Below are 19,326 nucleotides of genomic sequence, written 5' to 3'. Positions count from 1 at the left end.
AATAGTTACCACAAGATAATTTTTCAGTGTTGTTAGGACACAGTTAACAACATGTAAGAGAATCTGCATCATTCAGTCACAAAATCTTCTCTCCAAATCAGAGCTACAAACTACATTCTACATAGTTATTTCACTGTTGGTAAAATATAAACTCAGACATGGAAATTCTACATCTTTTTGGAGAAGTCTTAATGATTACACTAGGATCAACAGACTCCTATAACCAAAAGTCCCTTCCTATACTTTAACTTGCACTAACTATACTGTTGAGAAAGCTGCTTTCAGGATGTAAGAACTAAATTAAAATTAGTGTTTTAATAGGTGTGCAAAACAGAGCTGGAAGCAAGAATAAAATTATCCACTTTAAGAAAAAGGAATATGATTATGGGGGGGCGGTATATGAAGTGAAAATATTGTTTGAATGTTTAATGTAATTATTTAACACAAGGCCATATATTTAAATTATTATCTTTTTGTATGTCATTTGAAAACATTTAAGTACATTTGGATAGAAGTGGGGGGTTCTTTGTGCATCTGTCAATAAGTAGCTTTTTGACATTTGTTTATTGCATGAAAATATACTTGTAAGGAGTTTCATAGCCTATTCAGTGTAAGCCTATCTCCTTCATATTTAAGAACTTCGATATATGTTTGGATTTAAACAAGAGCAAATTGTTGTACATGCTTTGGAGGAAAAAATATTTTAGGTGATTAAAAAATGTTTTTTATCTAATAATACCACAGTCCTATTATACCTCCTTTTACACATCATAATGAGTGAGTGATCAAGAACACAACTGTAGATTTAAACTAAAATGAAACAAAAAAGAAAGAACAAAAAAGACAGCCTGCATAGTGACAAGAATCTTTGTCTCCCCTCATGCCAGTGAAGTTCTAGCTGTGAGCATGCTCAGACCATGGGAGGCACCCAAGTTACTCTATCAGAACTCCTTCTGAGGTATGAGGAGGATACGTCTAATAACTCAATTGCTGTAAACTTATTATTATTTTTCTGGTTTTAAACATCTCTTCAGCCTCAGATTGATTGCAATGTTCCTTCTACTTCATTTCATCGTTCTCATCAATGTCAAAGGTAAGGCTGCTACTTTCTCGCTGTAAATAAGTGCAATTCCCAAAAAATTACATTTCTATTTAGTTCTATGGCAGCTGTAATACATTTATTGGGGTGTTTAAAAAAACAGACATCAAATTTGCCTTGTATTTGTTACTATCTTTAATTGCTTGTAGTCCCATACAGCCTAGTAATTTTTAGATGCAACAAATTTTTCACGGAAACATGGTTTTGTATGTTAGTAAAGCTGTAAATAAAATATTTCCAAAAAGATGTTGACACTATCAATTAACATGTAGAAAACATTTTTAGGATTGGTTTTAAAAAGTATGACAAATTAATAAACTAAAATTGTGTTCTGTGGAATTTCAACCTGTCCATAAAATTCATGTAATTGTTAGTAATATCAATAAAAGTGTATCAGTTAAAATATAGAAAACATTTTTAGGATTGGTTTTAAAAAGTATGACAAATTAATAAACTAAAATTGTGTTTTGTGGAATTTCAACCTGTCCATAAAATTCATGTAATTGTTAGTAATATCAATAAAAGTATATCAGTTAAAATGTAGAAAACATTTTTAGGATTGGTTTTAAAAAGTATGACAAATTAATAAACTAAAATTGTGTTTTGTGGAATTTCAACCTGTCCATAAAATTCATGTAATTGTTAGTAACTATCAATTTTAAGTCCAAAATATGTCCATAAAATTCATGTAATTGTTAGTAACTATCTTGTGTTAACATAATTAAACTGGGAACTCCAAAGCTACAGGCAGATCTAAAAACCAGTATCCGTCTCTAAAAGTAAACCTGTCTAAAATAAAGTTATTAAAAATCCATAAAAGTGTATTTAGTTAGATAATTTTCTTTTGTTTTTAATTTGTGGACATTTTTATTTTAGTCAAACTCTTAATTTTTAAGTCAGTAATATTTTCATTGTAAAGCTGACCAAAAAATAAAACCTAAATCTTTACTTGGTTTTAAAGAAAAAGACTTCTTGTCAGCCTATTCCCTATTAATTATACCCAAGGTTTGCTGGGGCTTATTATCCAAAAATGTTTCTATTTTAATTTGTATTTTTTCTTAAAGAATTTTGATAAGCCTCTGAGAATAAAGGTTAAAATTTGAAATTATTTTTATTTTCTAAGAAATTTGTTTCAGGATTTTTAAATATTCGATTTTCTTAAGTGGATTCCTAGTGAATATTTTAAATCTTGAAATCAAAGGCAATACTTATCAGGTATTATTTTAAAACTTCTAACAAACAAAAGATTTTTAAAAGACTTAAAATATCTCAATTTTATTTTGAATTTAAAATAATACTAAAACTTCAGGTATTTAAAAATACATATCTCCACACACCTAGCATGACTTTTAGTTTATATTTTAATATCTCTTACATGAAAAGCTAAGTATTAACTATGGGGAAACAATATATGAACTCATCATGCATGCAATACAGTTGTAGCAAGCAGTCTATTTCTTTGATTTAAGGTCCTACTTTAGAAATTCATGTTCTATCCACATTTGAATATTCAATTTTATATGATTTTAAGAATATACAGCTACGAAGTAGTTTCTTGGATTTAAGACATGTCATAGAGATCATCTGTGCCCTTAAAAAGTTATTTAATATGTAGAACTATAACCATAGTTAACCAGTTTTAGAATACTTTTGCCTTTACTCATGACAATGCATTTAGTTGATTTTGCTTAAACCTTTTATGAGATGAAAAACATCTATTACTAAAATAACATTTGTGATTTACCATAATGTAAAGGCATCCTTTAAACTAAGACAAAAATTCAATTAGATAATTTTTGTTTGACTGTGTTTTTAAGTAAATGCCGTATTTCAAACTCCTAGTACCAACTTAATAAATATTTTATGGATTAATTATAATTCTCTGGAAATTTTTATTTTCTAATTTTATATTACTTTTGACTGCTAATTTAAACCTTTATGTTTAAAATGATTTATTTTCAAAGCAAGACACATTAATCAATGCTTTGACATCTTACTCCTACTTATAAAAATAATAGGATTTGCTATATAATTAGTAAAATTTTTTCTTTTTACAATAAAATTGTGGACGATTAAAATGGTAAGGCTTTTCATAGTAAGCTCCTTTAGAATTGACTAAGAGTAAAGGTTGTCTTTTTAATTTACATAATATTTGTGATAGACTCTTAGGCCAGATCTAAACAAAATAGAAAATTAGAAATTACATGATTGTCTTTTCTCCTCTGACCATTATCACTCTGTGGAGTGCCTAAAGAATGAGTGACATTGACTGCCTTAAGCTACAGGCAGTAATAGATAACTACACATAACATATAACGTATCTTATTACTATTACGTGTATTTTATCATTAATTTATTCACTGTCTCTGATAACCAGCTTCAAACCACTTTTTAAAAAACATTTCTTAATGGACAAATTAGGGACAATATTACAAATCAAAAACAGGGGCTTATGTAGGAAATTAGAAGCATGAAGTATTGAAGCTGCTACTTGGTAACTACCAATTGCTACTTACTCAAGTAATTTACTTAACCTCCAAAATATGCAGTTATCCGAAACTCGGCCTGAGCAGTGTTTGGAAGGAAGCAGTGTTTGACTGCCCCCTAATGGCCAGGCTCAAGACACGTCTGGGATGGGCCTTCATTAGGGATGCCACTCTGACTTGAGAAAAGCTTTTTCATCTGAATTTTAATTTCACACCTTTACGTTCATGCTGTGGATAGCTGTGAAAATCAATTACATTTCAAGCCAGTCATTCTGAAGACTGACCTGCTTGCTGGCTGAATGGAGCCCACTGTGAGGGAGGAGGAAAAAGATCGGGAACAGGGAAGTTAAAACCTTGAGAGATGTGTTATCTCTGAAGACACCAGCTAAATACATCTCACAACAGATGCTTATTTGTGTGTTCATCTTACTGTGAATAAATATGACCAGATGTAATCAAAGAGTTTTAGGGCCTCTCACTTGAAGTGACAAAATTGCCTGCCATGTCAATTTTAAAGGCAAAATTGGGATGCTGCTTCCTAATAGGTTGATTTAAAAAAAAAAAAAAAAGGCACATTTTTATTCTGGAATATAGTAACCCAAATAAAATTCCATTAACAAAGAATGATTCTGTATAGTTATGCTACAAAAACTGCACTGAATTTTTAGGAATACTTATCTATTTAAGAGCCCAGACAGCATGGTTTAGTTATTTGGTGAATATATGACTTTACATTCATTGGGTAAAGTGAGTGTGCTTGTTTCATATGTGAAGTTGTAGTGGAATTGGAGATCTAATTATCTAAAAACAAAAAACAAGCCTCTCATAGGCTTTGCTCACCTGTACTTCCAGATGTTTTGTATGTATTTTTAAAAATTAAGTTAACATTGAAAGTAAATGTTATCAGAAAAGTGCCCCGAAGCCAAAATAAAACAGCTGATTCAACAGTCATGTGATAAACAGACTTTTGAGTGTTTTAAGATACAAAAAGAATTGAGATTGAGGCCATGCAGTGGTGCACACCTGTAATCCCAGCACTTTGGGAGGCGAGTGAATCACTTGAGGTCAAAAGTTCAAGATCAGCTTGGGAACCACGGTGAAATCCCATCTCTACTAAAAATACAAAAAAATTAGGCAGGTAGAGTGGTGCACACCTATGGTCCTAGCTACCTGGGAGGGTGAGGCAGGAAGATCGCTTGAACCTGGGAGGCAGAGGTTGCAGTGAGCCGAGACTGTGCCACTGCACTCCAGCCTAGGCGACAGACAGAACGAGACTCCGTCTCAAAATTTAAAAAAAGTAGGAATTGCGATTGAAAAGTTTAACTTTATTACAAAGTAAAAAGCCTTTACAATATGTTCAATGTGATTAATAAAGTTCTCCTTTCCTATCCTCCCCCTTCCCACTGTTTGACTCTGGCCCGTTTGCTCCTGTTCAAGCCTCTCCCCTCTCTTGCCCATCCCCTCCCTGCTGTCTTCCTCTTTGTGCTTTCTCTTCCCATCGTTCTTTATCCTCTCCTCCTCGCCTTTGCAGACATCTGTCTCAGCTACTCTCCCAGCCTGTCTTCCCTCCATTTCTGTCTCACTCTCCTAACCCCAACCTTGTCTTCCTGGTGTTCTCATCTCTGAAATCTCCCCTCTGCTCTCCTTGAATCTGTTCTTCAACTCTCTTGCTCTGAGTTCCCATCAGCTCCAGCTAAGCCTTTGTCCTGGCTGCATCCCATTCTCCGTAACTCACACCTGCTCCATCCTGACTGGTCACATCTGCCTTTTCATTTCCACTTTGGAAGACATCAATCCCTCGATTTGCCCCTTCCTCAAGTATTCCTGTCTCTGATTGCCTCCTATCTTTGCCAAGCTGCCTCCCCAGGGGCTTCCTGGATCTTCTTTGTCTCCCTTTTTTGGCCCTTGCCTTTTTTCTATTATTTGTCTCTATCCCCACAGTCTCCTGAACCGGCCAGTGGTCACCATGTCTGTTGCTTGCTAGAATATATGCCCAAACAGCACCAAATGAGTATTGCATTTCTGTATTACTTCAATACTGGCATGCTCTCTTTATCTAGGTGCCATAATTTGTCTGCAATCCTGAAATGCAGAAAGCTCAGAAAACTGAGCTGATCACCTTTGCCTACAAAATCTGGTCAGAATTGGCCAGGAGCTATTTAAAACTCTTTATGCACCTATTGTAAAATTTCATACATTGTGCTATAGAAAAATATTCATGTGTTTGGTTATGGAATTTTGCCCCAGGCCTGCAGGAAATGTTACATAGCTTATAGCATGTGCATTAACTTTCTAAAATTAAAAAAATATTTAAAATTCTTTCTCATATCTCTCCAAAGGGTTTCCGCTGTGATGGTACAGATCTCTATTAGCCATTCTCCTCTTCAGATCACCAACTGTTCTATGCCATATTATTCTTGAGTGGTATAATGTGTTTTTTATTTGCCCAAGGAAATTCGGTGTTAATAGAATGTATCTGATAAAGGAAAGATAATTTTAACTAATTCTCCTTTTCTCTGATTCTAGTTTATTTTCTATTCAATCACTAGGGTTTTTTTTTTTTCCAGTGATTATATTATTTATTCCAATCACTCCAACTGTGTATCAAGCTGTCTGTTTGGGGTTTTATAAGCTTTCATTCTTATTTTATGATATCTTCCTTCCATTACTTCTTTGAGAAATTTAATCATGCAGCATTTAAACTAGTCTTTAAAGCTCTATTGGCTGGGCACAGTGGCTCACACCTGTAATCCCAGCACTTTGGGAGGTTGAAGTGGGCAGATCACCTGAGGTCAGGAATTCGAGACCAGCCTAGCCAACATGGTGAAACCCTGTCCCTACTAAAAATACAAAAAATTAGCCAAGCTTGGTGGTGCATGCCTGCAGTCCCAGCTACTCAGGAGACTGAGGTAGGAGAATCTCTTGAACTCACACGGTGGAGATTGCAGTGAGCCAAGATTGTGCCACTGCACTCCCCCTCCTGAATGCACTCCAGCCTGGGCAACAGAGTGAGACTCCATCTCAAAAAAAAAAAAAAAAAAAAAAAAAAAAAAAAAAAAAAAAAGCCTGTAATCCCAGCACTGTGGGATGCCAAATCAGGTGAATCACTTGAGGTCAGGAATTCGAGACCAGCCTGGCCAACACGATGAAACCCTGTCTCTACTAAAAACACAAATATAGCCCACTGTGGTGGCAGGTGCTTATAATCCCAGCTATTTGGGAGAATCACTTGAACCTGGGAGGCAGAGGTTGCAGTGAGCTGAGATCATGCCACTGTACTCCAGCCTGGACAGCAGAGCAAGACTCCGCCTAAAAAAAAAAAAAAGTTATATCATCTCCTCATTTCCCAGGTATGAATTCTCCATTTTTCGGAGCCCTGGACATTTTCGTGAAGTTGGAAGAATGTTTCTCCTGCACACAGCTCCCCAAAGTAGTCCCCAAAAAAGTACTTCCATATAACCCAGAGAATGTTCAGATCTGAACTGTCACGTCTCAGGATTTGTGCCTGTGGGTGATCCAGTTCCAAATCTCATGCCCATTTACAGAGGTATTACCACTCCTTTTCCTGCTGGCCATGGGCAAGAAGCATTATTTAAATCACACTCTTGGTGGTCAGACAGTTATACCATGCCCCATGCACTGTCAGGGGTTCCGTCTCAGTCCTTGGCTTCAGGAGATCCCAGCCTCTGCCAGTTGGGCTGCACTAAGCCCCTTTCTCAAACTGGCATTGGACCCAGCTCTGGTTGCTTCTCCAATCCCAGCTCCCTGCAGAACAAGTAGCTTTACATCCTCTCACAACAGTGGCTTTTTCTGAATTCATGTTCTGTGGAGAGCTTTCTCTCCTATAACCTAAATGTTTTAATGAAAAAATATAATATCAGTTTTTTCTGTGTCTATGGAAGAGTATGGTTTGAAAACATATTCAGAGTTTCCTCACAATGGATGACCTTGATCCAGAAGTTTAGCAAAGAAGGTAGCTTTTGTCCTTCAGATTGGGCATTTTCAAAGATTGGACGTGGGTGAGCATACACAACAGAGATTTGGAATCGTGAAATAAAGTGCTACACAAACATTAAGAGATTAGGAGAGGGAGGTAGCAGAGCAACAAGGATGCTGGATTTGGGGTCAGCAAACCCATGTTCAAGTCATAGCCTTGACCTTGACTAGTGTTTGGCCTTCGGCATACCAAATAATCTCTCTGCTTCATCCACAATACTTACATAATTATCTAGTTTCCAAGAACTGCTTGTCATGATGTCAGAGATTCCAGAACTTCAGCCCAAGGATTCAATAGATCTATGGTGGGCCGTGGGTTCTGCACATTTGAGAAGCAGCCAGGTGGTTCTGACAAATCTAATCCATGGATCATAACCCTGGAAAAACTGCTCAAAATATACATGCGCTTTTTTTAGTTTGAGATGCTAATTTTTGTTACATTCTTTGTGTGTACCAGGATTGCTCATTGGATTCACCTGGATTATTTAACACATTAATTCTACTTGAAACGGTGTTTTAAATGTGGGGACAATAAAAACAAATTAAGTATCTGGTAAGGGAATAGCTGAATCTACATTGTCTAATTATCAATATAAAGCTTCTTAAACGGTATAATTCAAAACCTGTAATTAATATGCTAGTTTACCTATAGAGCAGTCTTGATGTTAATTACCACTCCTGCTCTTAAGAGAAATTAATAAACCCATAACACAAATGGCTAAGGAAGAATCTCTTCTGATTTGGAGCCAGATTCTACTTCTTATTTGTCACTTGGCTTTCATTATCCAATTTTTTACTCAATTATAGCTCAGCCAGTAGTCATTAATTAGATAGGCCTCTCTCTTTTCCTCTTATTCACACCCCGCCTGGGACATTCTGTTTCAACCCCATAGTCTAAAAAATAGTATACCTATTGCTGTAGATATTTCTACCCCTAATTTCCTTCCATTAAACCCATGGTATATAAGAAATGTAGCAGATATGGATTCTCTTTCATTCTGCCTTGAGAGCCACCATAAAATATGCTCGTAAAAGCCTCAAATTCAGTCTGAGGGTGAGATGATAGTCTCTATGTAAACTTTCTTATTCGTAGGGAAGGATAATCATCTACACTGAGTGTTACAGGAGAGCTCTGTTCCCTTACTTGAAGCCATTTCCCTTTTGGCTGTTTCCTGTTTCCCACGTTAAAACACCACTCTTACTGTGATAACTAACGTTAAAATTACTTGAAAAATAAGTTGCCCTCCCTAAAAGCACAGGTTTGTGCAAATGCTGCTATTTTTGTTCATTTTACCTGTGACTTGTAAGTCTTGAAAAGAATAAAGCATGAGAAAATTACCTGTGCTATGACCCGATTCTCAAAATTATATGGGCTGCCTTACCCCAGCCTACATAGCTTCCAGCTGAGAAATTAGGAGACGCCCTTTGCCACCGCTCCTCTTCAATAGAAGATGGCTTAAAAAAAAAACCCAGAAGATGGTGCCAAGCAAGTTTTTCACTTAAAAAACTGAACCATTGGTGTAAGATAAATGAAAAAAAGAAAATGAGCATAAAGCTATTATATGCACTCAACCTACACTGATGTCATAGTCAGCAGATGTACGCCCAAGTTTGGCCTGAGCTGCTGACGTGGATTATCACTGAAGTGCTCATGTGCTCTCCACTCCCACATATGTAGCTTTAGGTCTATGTGGCTCACTTACAGAAACAGCATTGCTATTCCTGAAAATGTTAAGTTTAGACAACAATTTTTGAGGCAGCTGCTACATACTAAGAACTGAAAACTTTTCTAGCCATTGAGAGAATCAAAATTAATAAAATAAATTTCCTTATTTTTTTTTTTTTGAGACGAAGTTTCGCTCTTGTTACCCAGGCTGGAGTGCAGTGGCGCGATCTCGGCTCACCACAACCTCCGCCTCCTGGGTTCAGGCAATTCTCCTGCCTCAGCTTCCTGAGTAGCTGGGATTACAGGCAAGCACCACCACACCCAGCTAATTTTTGTGTATTTAGTAGAGATGGGGTTTCACCATGTTGACCAGGATAGTCTCGATCTCTAGACCTCGTGATCCACCCGCCTCGGCCTCCCAAAGTGCTGGGATTACAGGCGTGAGCCACCGCGCCCGGCCCAATTCCCTAACTTTTAATGGCAAAAACCATAATTTATTTTTGCACCAGCCTAATATAATAATAATGACATGCTATAAATATTACATACAGGTATGTGCAAGATGGCTTGGGTAGAAGAAAAGGAAAGATTGTACTGAGGAGTGGTTTGGGAAAGTCTCAGTAAAGTTTTTACAAAAATGATTTCTGAGATGAATATCAAAGAAATAGGAAATGTATCTAAAATGTAATTTCATTTTAGATACAGAGAACACCACATGCTACCATCTTAGTATCTTAATTATCTTAAAAGTCAGGGCTGCCAGGAGTGTTTTCCTAACTGAATACAAGATAATTGTAAAATTGAAGGAGAACTGTCCACTGGCCCTGCTTGATCTGAAATCACTTTGGATTTGTTCATTTTCAAGACTATATAGTATGGCATTAAGGAATATTCCACGAGTTTTCATCCATTTTATTTTTCAAAGATTTTTGGATTGTTTCTAGCTTGGGGCTATTATGAATAATGCTTCTGTGAATATTCTTACATGAATCTCTTGGTGCACATGTGCATGAATTTCTATGGGCATTTACCTAGAAGTAAATCTACTGACTCATAGGGTTTGCACAACTTCAAACTTAGTAGATAATGACAAACTGTTTTCCAAAGCAGCTGTTCCAATTAACACTCCCACCAATGTAGGAGAATTTGCATGATTTTACATCCTCACCAAATAGTGTATTGTTGGGCTTTTAAAAAATATATATATATATATACCCATGCTAGTAAACTTAGTGATATTTATTGTGGTTTTAATTTGCATTTCCCTGATTATGAATTAGATTTAATACCCTTTCAGATGTTTTTTGTTATTCAAATATCCTCTTTTGTTCAGTACCTATTCAAGTCTCTTGCCCACTTTTCTATTTACTGTTCATTTTTTATTTATTGATTAGTAGGACATCTATGTTTGCTAATTACAGACACTTTGCAAATATCTTCTACTCTTCAGCTTGTCTTTACTCTCTCTTAATGATGACTTTTTAAAAATACATTCTTAATTTTTATATCATCTAATTTAGTTATCTTTTCCTTTATGATTAGTGTTTTTGTTTGAGTTTTCTTCTTTGTATTCTCCTTAATACATTTACCTCACAATCATAAAAATTTTTCTCTTATGTTATGTTCTAGAAATTATATTGTTTCACATTTCATGTTTCAATCTATTCTACCTGGAATTGACCATCCCCACTGCTCTTTGGTACAAGTGATTACATGTGTGTCTGGCTTTTCCCAAACTTCCTATTCTGTTCCATTGGTCTATTTTTCAATCTTTGTACTGACAGGACACTGCCTGAACTATTGTACCACTATAATAAGTCTTGTCATACTGATAATGAGTCCTCTCTCCTTGTTCTGCTTCTTCAATGTTGGCTTGGCTCTTCCTGTTCTTTTGCATTTCCACATGCTGCCTTTGAGAATCAACGTATCCATTCCTACACACATACTCTCAGGATTTTTGTTCAGATTGCTTTGAATCTATAGGTTGATTTGGGGAAAGGATGAACATCTTTAAAATATTGTCTTCCACTTATTTAGGTTTTAAGGTCTTTCACTAATAGTATATACTTTACATAAATGTCTTTTTTGTTACATTTATTCCTAAATAAGTGACCCTGTTCATGCTATAGTAAAAGGTGTGTTTTTAAAAAACATTTCATTGTCTGTTTCTAATATGTAAAAATACAATTGACTTTACAGAAACCTTGCAAAACTCACCAATAGTAATAATTTATTATTCTGGATTTTAATATTCATACCATATTATTTATTAAATCACTGTTTTATGTCTTTTAATAGTCACACCAAATTATATATTAAATCACTATGTTACATCTTCTCTTCCAATATAGATACCATTAATTTACTTTCCTTGCCTAACTCCACTGGCTAAGCCCTCCAATGCAATAACAAATAGATATAGTAATAGTGGACATCGTCTTGTTCCCATTCTCAAAGGGAAAGCCTTCAAAAACTCACTCACATGCTGTGGGGTTTTATAGATAACTACACTTAATTAAATCAAGTAAATTACCTTCTATTTTTAGTTTGTGTAGTTTGTTTTGTTTCTTGAGACAGTCTCGCTCTGTTGCCAGGTTGGAGTGCCCTGGCACTATCATGGCTCACTGCAATTTCTGCCTCCTGGGCTTAAGTAATTCTCCTGCCTCAGCCTCCCAAGTAGCTGGGACTATAGGTGTGCACCACCATGCCCAGCTAATTTTTGTATTTTTAGTAGAGACAGGGTTTCATCCTGGTGGCCAGGATGGTCTCGATGTCTTGACCTTGTGATCTGTCCACCTCAGCCTCCCAAAGTGCTGGGATTACAGGCATGAGCCACTGCGCCCAGCCTTTCATAATTACTTTAAAGTCCGGATCTGGTAGTTCCATCTCTGGAGCCTCTCATAAGCAGAGTAAAAGACAAGTGACAAACTGCAAGAAAATATTTGTGGGTTACAGAACAGAGGGCTAACCTCCCTAAAGAATTCTGGTTGTATTTCCAGATTCCGTTTTCTCACACGTAGTTCCAAACACTGGTCCTGACTACTGCTGTCAGGAATGAAAGTTTCACCACCTCATCAGCATGAATTAGATGAAAGACAGTCTTTTCAAAGGAATAAATTTTTCATAAAGCCAAATGTATTCCTTTGAAAAGACTGTCTTTTCTTCTGTAGATACATTCTAATTTTTAACAATAAAATACTTTTCTAATAAATCAATGTCAAAATAAATGGTAACTCAAGGTTTTTAAATCATCCTTATTTTACAAACTAAAACATCAGTAAGTTTGGCAGAAATTTGGCAAGTTTCTCTAAATTCTTGAATTTATTTGGTCTAAGAAATGCAAAAGTCTAGAAACCTCAGTGTATTGACAAAGTAAACAGAGCCAATGAATTAAGGAGATAAAGAGGAAGAAAAGGAATCTTTAGAAAATATGGAGGGAAAAAAGCTTAACCTGGTGACCAAGGTTGGATGTGCCAAATGCAGGACACCAAGCGAGACAAGGACTATAAAAGAGCCATTGGATTTAGCGTCAAACAGGACGATAAAGATTCTGGTGATAAGAATGTCAGTGGAGCAGCAAGGTCAAGATGGAAGCTGTGGATTTAAGAACAAAAGTGTGATAAGGAAGTAGAGACACTGACTTACTTGTATGGTTCTTCTGAGAAATTTAATTGTGAAGGGGAGGAGAGTATATCTCAGTTTTGCAGGTAGGCAAATATAACAGGATTTGGGTGGGTTGACTGGTTTATTTGTTCTGAAGATGGGAGCTGTACAATGGAGAGACAAAGATATTGAAAATAGCCCGGAGCAGTGGCTCACACCTATAATCCCAGCACTTTGGGAGGCCGAGGTGGTTGGATCACTTGAGGTCAGGAGTTCAAGACCAGCCTAACTGACATGGTGAAACACCATCTCTACTAAAAATACAAGAAAAAATGAGCCAGGCGTGGTGGCACACACATATAATTCCAGCTACTTGGGAGGCTGAGGCAGGAGAATCACTTGAACCCAGGAGGTGGAGGTTGCAGTGAGCCGAGATCATGCCATTGCACTCCAGCCTGGGCAACAAGAGTGAAAATCCATGTCAAAAAATATGTATATAATATAGGAAAGAAAGGAAACAATGAATGCAGAGCCTGAGAAAGTGAGGTCGAGTGGAATACAGAACATAGATGGAAGGCTTTACTAAGGGAAGGAAAAGAGAATTCCATTCTTTGTGCATCTCAAAAGAAGCATCCAGGGCCTTGGTCTAGTCCTGTGCAGTTTCCATACATTCAGCAAGAGCAGCCTACGTTGACAGTACCCACACTTGCGTGAGGTGGGTCCTGCCCAAACACACACTGCAGCTTGGGATGCAGGTACATTCATAAGTGGATGGGAATAGAATCTTGGACAATTCCCACTAAGAGGAAGAATGGCTAGTGAAAGTTCCATGTGACATAGCATTTAATGCCTCTGAGAGGAATTAAAAGACAGAGAGAGGCGAAGGGACAAGGTACCACCTTCTCTCCACATTTCCCAAACCACGTTCCCATGGGGCTTCCTCTCACCTGTCTCCTTCACAATCCCCCTTTCCACGGTCTTCTCCCCTTCACCTACCACACTACCCATTCTCTCCATTCACTGTTCTCAGCCAGGCTTTAGGAAGAAGGTAGTCTCTCAACTCACGCAGAACAAGATGAATTTTACATCCTACAAGACAAGATTTTAACCTAAAAGAATGCATCTCTAAAGCTGGAGTTTTGGCAGTTTACCAGTCAGCAGAAATAATACTTTTGGAAGAGAAGTCTTCCTTCTTCTCTTAAATCCTTTATCACCCACGAGGGCCACAGTATTCTGTTCGTGACCCACATAAAGGCACCCAGGCAAGAAGGAAGTGGGGCTGACATCCATCCCTGCTAAGGAGGATGTGGCTGTTTGAAATTCTTTTTTTTTTTTTTTCCAAAATAAATCAAAATGTATTGAGCCTACACTCTGTTCCAAGACGTTAGGCATCATTGCCCCAAATCTGTCTTTCAAACATCAGGGAGTCATCTGAAAAGGGAGAGTAGTAATATTTTCTGTTCCCCACCAAAAAGAATATCTGTGAGTAGTGTCCTGAGGGAATTTCACCAGCATGAGGTGGTGACTTTGTCCCAAAACAAAATGACAGAAAATAGAGCCTGGGAGAAATTCTGTTAGGACAGGAATCTCTGAAATGGAAAGGAGGTGGGATAAATATGTGTGAATAAAACTGGATCAAAATTCTGAATATAATGATTAATGTGGCCAAGAAACATCATCCAGGCAGGGAGGACCAAACAGTTGCATAAAAGGGTAGGACTGCCAAGTTTAAAAAACAACGACAACCTCCAAACGGCCCATTTCTCTTCGCCTACCTTAACATAAAAGCCTTTGAAGACAGACTTCCCTAGCTTTCTTCAAACAAACAACAAATGATCCATCCCACAAAGGTGGACTTTTAGTAAAATTCACTATTCGCAGAAGTGCAGGCGGCGGGGTGGGGGGCGCTCTGGGCAGGTGCACTCAGCTGATGGAGCTGCTTCTCCTTGGCTTCTCAGTGGAACTGCCAGGGATGGGGCTGCTGCCTGCCTCAGAGATCCCAGCCCCTGAGTTCCAGGTAGGAATGGATGCTGTCTGCCTTGCTGACTGACAACAAAACACAGCACACAGTAGGCACTAAGTTAACACTTTCTGGATGCTAAATCAATGTTTCCTCTCGTGCTGCAGTTAGTAGGCTCTTTAGAGCAGATAGCACAGGCTTCAGCAGTCATTTCCACAGCCCCTCCGCAGCACCACTGCCTTCCTCAGTGGCCATGTGGTCTGACTCGGGTTGAACACCATTAAGGGTGATGCCTATACCCTCCTTGGCCTATACCCTCTGTGCTCCTCCTGGAGCCATCATCCCTGGTGTTAGAGCCAGAACAGCTGGCCGAGAGGATACAGGCTTTCTTCAGCTGTATGTAGGACTAGCTTTGGCAGAGAAATCGAGGAAGCAAAGGGGACTTGTATATCTCCATCAATTCTGAAACTGAGGACCTGAAATATGATGCTCGCCTGCTGTTTCCCAATAACCCAGAGAAAGTGTCAATGGGCAACAAAAAATAGCCTTGGGAAGCAGTCCAGGTGGCTTTCAAAAGCCATCCAGACTTCATTTTAAAATCTCTTGGCACAGACACGTCCAGAATATTGACCAGAAGACAGAAGAAGAGTGATTACTGAGTAATTCTCTTTCATATGTTCGAGTCTCCCCTCAGCTGTGTGTCTGGCAGGGGTCCCATAAAAACCACTGAAGATGCCATCAGCACTGGGGGGATGCAGGCATCCTCCATTTTCATACTCTCCAAGCTCCAATCAAAACTGTCTCTACTTTCACAGATGGCAGGAAGAATACACAACAGAATACAGTCTCTACAGACAGCTAGCGATTCTTTTTTCACTATGTACCAAGTACAGCAGGGGTTCTTAATTATTATTTAATTTGTATAATGACCGAGCAGAATGAGAAATGAAGTGCATGAAAGACTAAACAGTATTTTCTCATCAGAATAACAGCCGAAATCTGCCGCTTTGGGAAGCTTAAATTTTGAAAAGCGCTCTCCTTCTATTCCTTTTATTTCTAAATGACTCATTAATTCACATGTTCATTTAAAAAATTATTGAGTACCAAGTAAGGTCTTAAGTTAGACAACAGAGATATAGGCCGCAGAGAGAGAAGGGTGGGGAATAGACTGTATTCATTTATTTTCCTTCTACATAAAAGTTGTGCTTTGAAATGTCTTCAGGAAGATGCCACTCTGGGGTGGAAAATAGGGAATTCTGAGAAATGCAGTTGACAGGTTCTATTCGTACATGTTCAGTCTCTTCCACCCCTTTTTTAACCACACTTGCTAGATGCAACTCAATTTTTTTTCCTAGGGATAAGGAATCCATCTTGATCCCTTTTATTTATGACAGTTGATTGCTTGTTTGTCCCTGCCTCCTAGACGGTCTGCATATGTGAGATGAGCATTTAGTTAGGTCCAGCCCTCAAAGAACTCAGTCAGCCGGGCGAGGTGGCTCATGCCTGCAATCCCAGCATTTTGGGAGGCCGAAGCGGGTGGATCATTTGAGGTCAGGAGCTCAAGACCAGCCTGACCAATATGGTAAAACCCCATCTCTACTAAAAATACAAAACTTAGCCGAGCATCGTGGCATGCTTCTGTAGTCCCAGCTACTGTAGAGGATGAGACAGAACTGCTTGAACATGGGAGGCGGAGGTTTCAGTGAGCCGAGATTGCGCCACTGTACTCCAGCCTGGGAGACAGAGCAAGACTCCGTCTCAAGCAGAAAGAAAAAAAAAAACCCTCACAGTTATTTTCATGATAAACTCTGGAAGGAAACACCACATGCCACCCTCAAAAGATCCTACTCACACTGCCTCACCTTTCCATTTCAAAATACTCTTTAATCAAATGCTTAATCGCTTCTTCTAAACATTAAGAAATTATTGTTAGGAGGTTGTAAGGACATTTTCCTTGGTTATTTATCATTTACAGTTCTCCTTCAGCTTTCAAAAGAAATTTGAAATACAATAAAAATCATGCATGTGATACCGCTTTCAAGATGGAGTTAACAAAGAAGTAGGGGAAGCTTTTATTTTAGTCCCTTTTATTTCTTTCAAAGAATTCACACAAAAAATCATGAAATGTGGCACAGGAAGCTTCCATTTTACAAAGCTTCCTTCTTAACATTCTATTTTCTTACCTGGTATGGAAATTGCCTGTGTGCTGACATTAACCCAGTGTTACCACGGGCCAGGTGCTATCCCGCACTTCATAGGCATCAGCTTGTCTAGTCCCCAAAACATACCCACAAGGGAAATGCTGTCATTAATTCTACTTTAAATTCGAGGAAACAAAGATTTTTTTTAAAATTTTACTTTAGGTTCTGGGGTGCATGTGCAGGTCATGCAGGGTTGTTGCATAGGTGCATACTATATCCAGCATTTCTGCCCATCTTATCCCTCCCCACCCTTCCTACCACCTGCTGTCCCTCCCCTAGCCCACCCCCCACCAACTGCCAGCAAACTGACACAGAACAGAAAACCAAACACCGCATGTTCTCACTAACAGGCTGGTGTTGAACAATGAGAACCCGTGGTCTCAGGGAGGGGAAACAAAGATTTAAAGAGGTTAAGTAGCCTGCTTGAAGTGACATAGCTAGTGAGTGGCAGAGAGAATACTAATCCAGGTCTGAGTGTCCCCGGAGTGCATTACCACTAGCGAATGTGTTTAAATAGTGGGTCACATCCCATTAGGGGATCATGATATCAACTTGGAGGCTTGTGATCCCTTCTCAACTGAATAGAATAGCAACGATCAGAGGTCATCCCACATAACTTTAAAAAAATGATATTTCAGGAAATGTTGTTTTCATTATGTGGATGTGGGTGTGGGTGTGGGCATAAGTGTGTGTGGGTATGTGCTAGTGTGTGTGGGTATGAGAGTGAGTGTGGGGGTGTAGGTGTGTGTCTGGAGTGTGGGTGTGGATTGTGATATAAATCACAGGTGCATGCTGGATTGTGATATAAAATACCTTTCTAGGCTGGGAGCAGTGGCTCAAGCCTGTAATCCCAGCACTTTGGGAGGCTGAGGTGGGCAGACTGCCTGAGCTCAGGAGTTTGCGACCAGCCTGGGCAACAGGGTGAAACCCCGTCTCTATTTTTAAAAAATACAAAAAAAATATCGGGTGTGGTGGTGTGTGCCTGGAATCCTAGCTACTTTGGAGGCTGCAACAGGAAAATTGTTTGAACCCAGGAGGCAGAGGTTGCAGTGAGCCGAGATGGCCCCACTGCCCTCCAGCCTAGGCAACAGAGTGAGACTCCGTCTCAAAAAATAAATAAATAAAATATATTTCTACTGTAAATTACAAATATATTTCTAACTGTAAATTACTGCCTTAAATTTCTGGGCCACCATACAAAGATACATTGACTGACACACACACTCTCTCTCTCTCTCTCTCTCTCGTTCATGTTCCAAACACAGGAGGACTACTTGTTTTTATAAATCTGCCTCCTAGAGAAATTTTTACAAGCAAGAAGTTAAGGGATTTTAAAATCTATGACTCAGTATGCCTCTCCCTGCATGAACAGGCTTAACAAGCCAAACCCAGTGCCATGCAGCAGAGAAGCCTTCCTAAAATAGTCAGAGACTTGACTGGTCTTATGCCTAGTTGCCGATAGTAAATCTTACATCCGCTACTGCAGCAATAGCAGGGAAAATAATTCTTGCTTTTTTAAGAACAAAACACCAATGAGCAGAAACGCATCCAAAAGCCACGCTCTGAGTCTTCCTCCTCAGTCAGAAAAGACCCCAATGTTGTGGCCGTGGCAACGTCTGAGAGTGTGCACCAGCACACACAGCTGCCCCGGAGAGGGCCAGAGGCCCTGCTTTTCGGTGCTTGCTGGATCTCCAGGGTCATCAGAACTAAACGACTCAAGCTCAGATAATCTATTCACCCTCTTTAATGACATCACTAAAAGCTTCATGTGCATTTGTAATTTAGATGTAGCTTTCGTGCCTAAACTCCACTCCTACCCTTTAACAAATGACATTACACGGTAATGACAGCAGTAGGTTCTACCTCCTTTAGGAGAGTCTCCTGTGGGGCCTGAGGGGAGGACATCTCTCTGCAAGGCAGCATTTGCGTGGAGGGCTCGGGCCTCACAACGGCATTTTCCCAAGAACCAAAGTAGATATGCCTTCGTGTTCTGTCATTTCCTCATCTTTATTTGGGGATCATGCTATCTGTACACAGTTGCCATTAACATGAAATCAAGTAACCAGGAAATTCCCAGCACAGAGTAGATGCTGTTCCTCAAAGTTTGCTCCTTATTCCTTTGCTATGTTAAAAATATCACCTCCCACACCCGCACAAGGAAATTCATGGTCATGATGCCAGCCTTCAGTGGTGTGGTTAGGTGCACTATGCTCACATCCTTTTATCCCTTGTTCCCTTCAATGAGTCACAATGACCTACAGCCATTCCTGTGTCTATACTCTCCTTAAATCAATTTCTGTGAAGCTCCAAAATTT

The 19,326-nt window shown here is 38.7% G+C and overlaps 1 protein-coding gene across 1 annotated transcript in view; it reads left to right on the top strand.

Moving 5' to 3' along the window:
* Window positions 1-1,020: 1,020 nt before the first annotated feature.
* Window positions 1,021-19,326, top strand: part of RXFP2 (relaxin family peptide receptor 2) — a gene marked incomplete at its 5' end in the record, with an annotated part of 65,905 nt that continues 47,599 nt past the window's right edge. Inside the window, one exon of the mRNA XM_003919703.3 lies at window positions 1,021-1,093. Within this exon, the coding sequence (XP_003919752.2) occupies window positions 1,021-1,093 (73 nt within the window). The remainder of the gene's footprint in view (window positions 1,094-19,326) is intronic.

The sequence above is a fragment of the Saimiri boliviensis genome, chromosome 16 (assembly GCF_048565385.1).
Source record: "Saimiri boliviensis isolate mSaiBol1 chromosome 16, mSaiBol1.pri, whole genome shotgun sequence".
NCBI lineage: Eukaryota > Metazoa > Chordata > Mammalia > Primates > Cebidae > Saimiri > Saimiri boliviensis.
The sequence above is the reverse complement of the archived record's forward strand: the minus strand, read 5'-3'. Positions and strand labels throughout refer to the sequence as shown.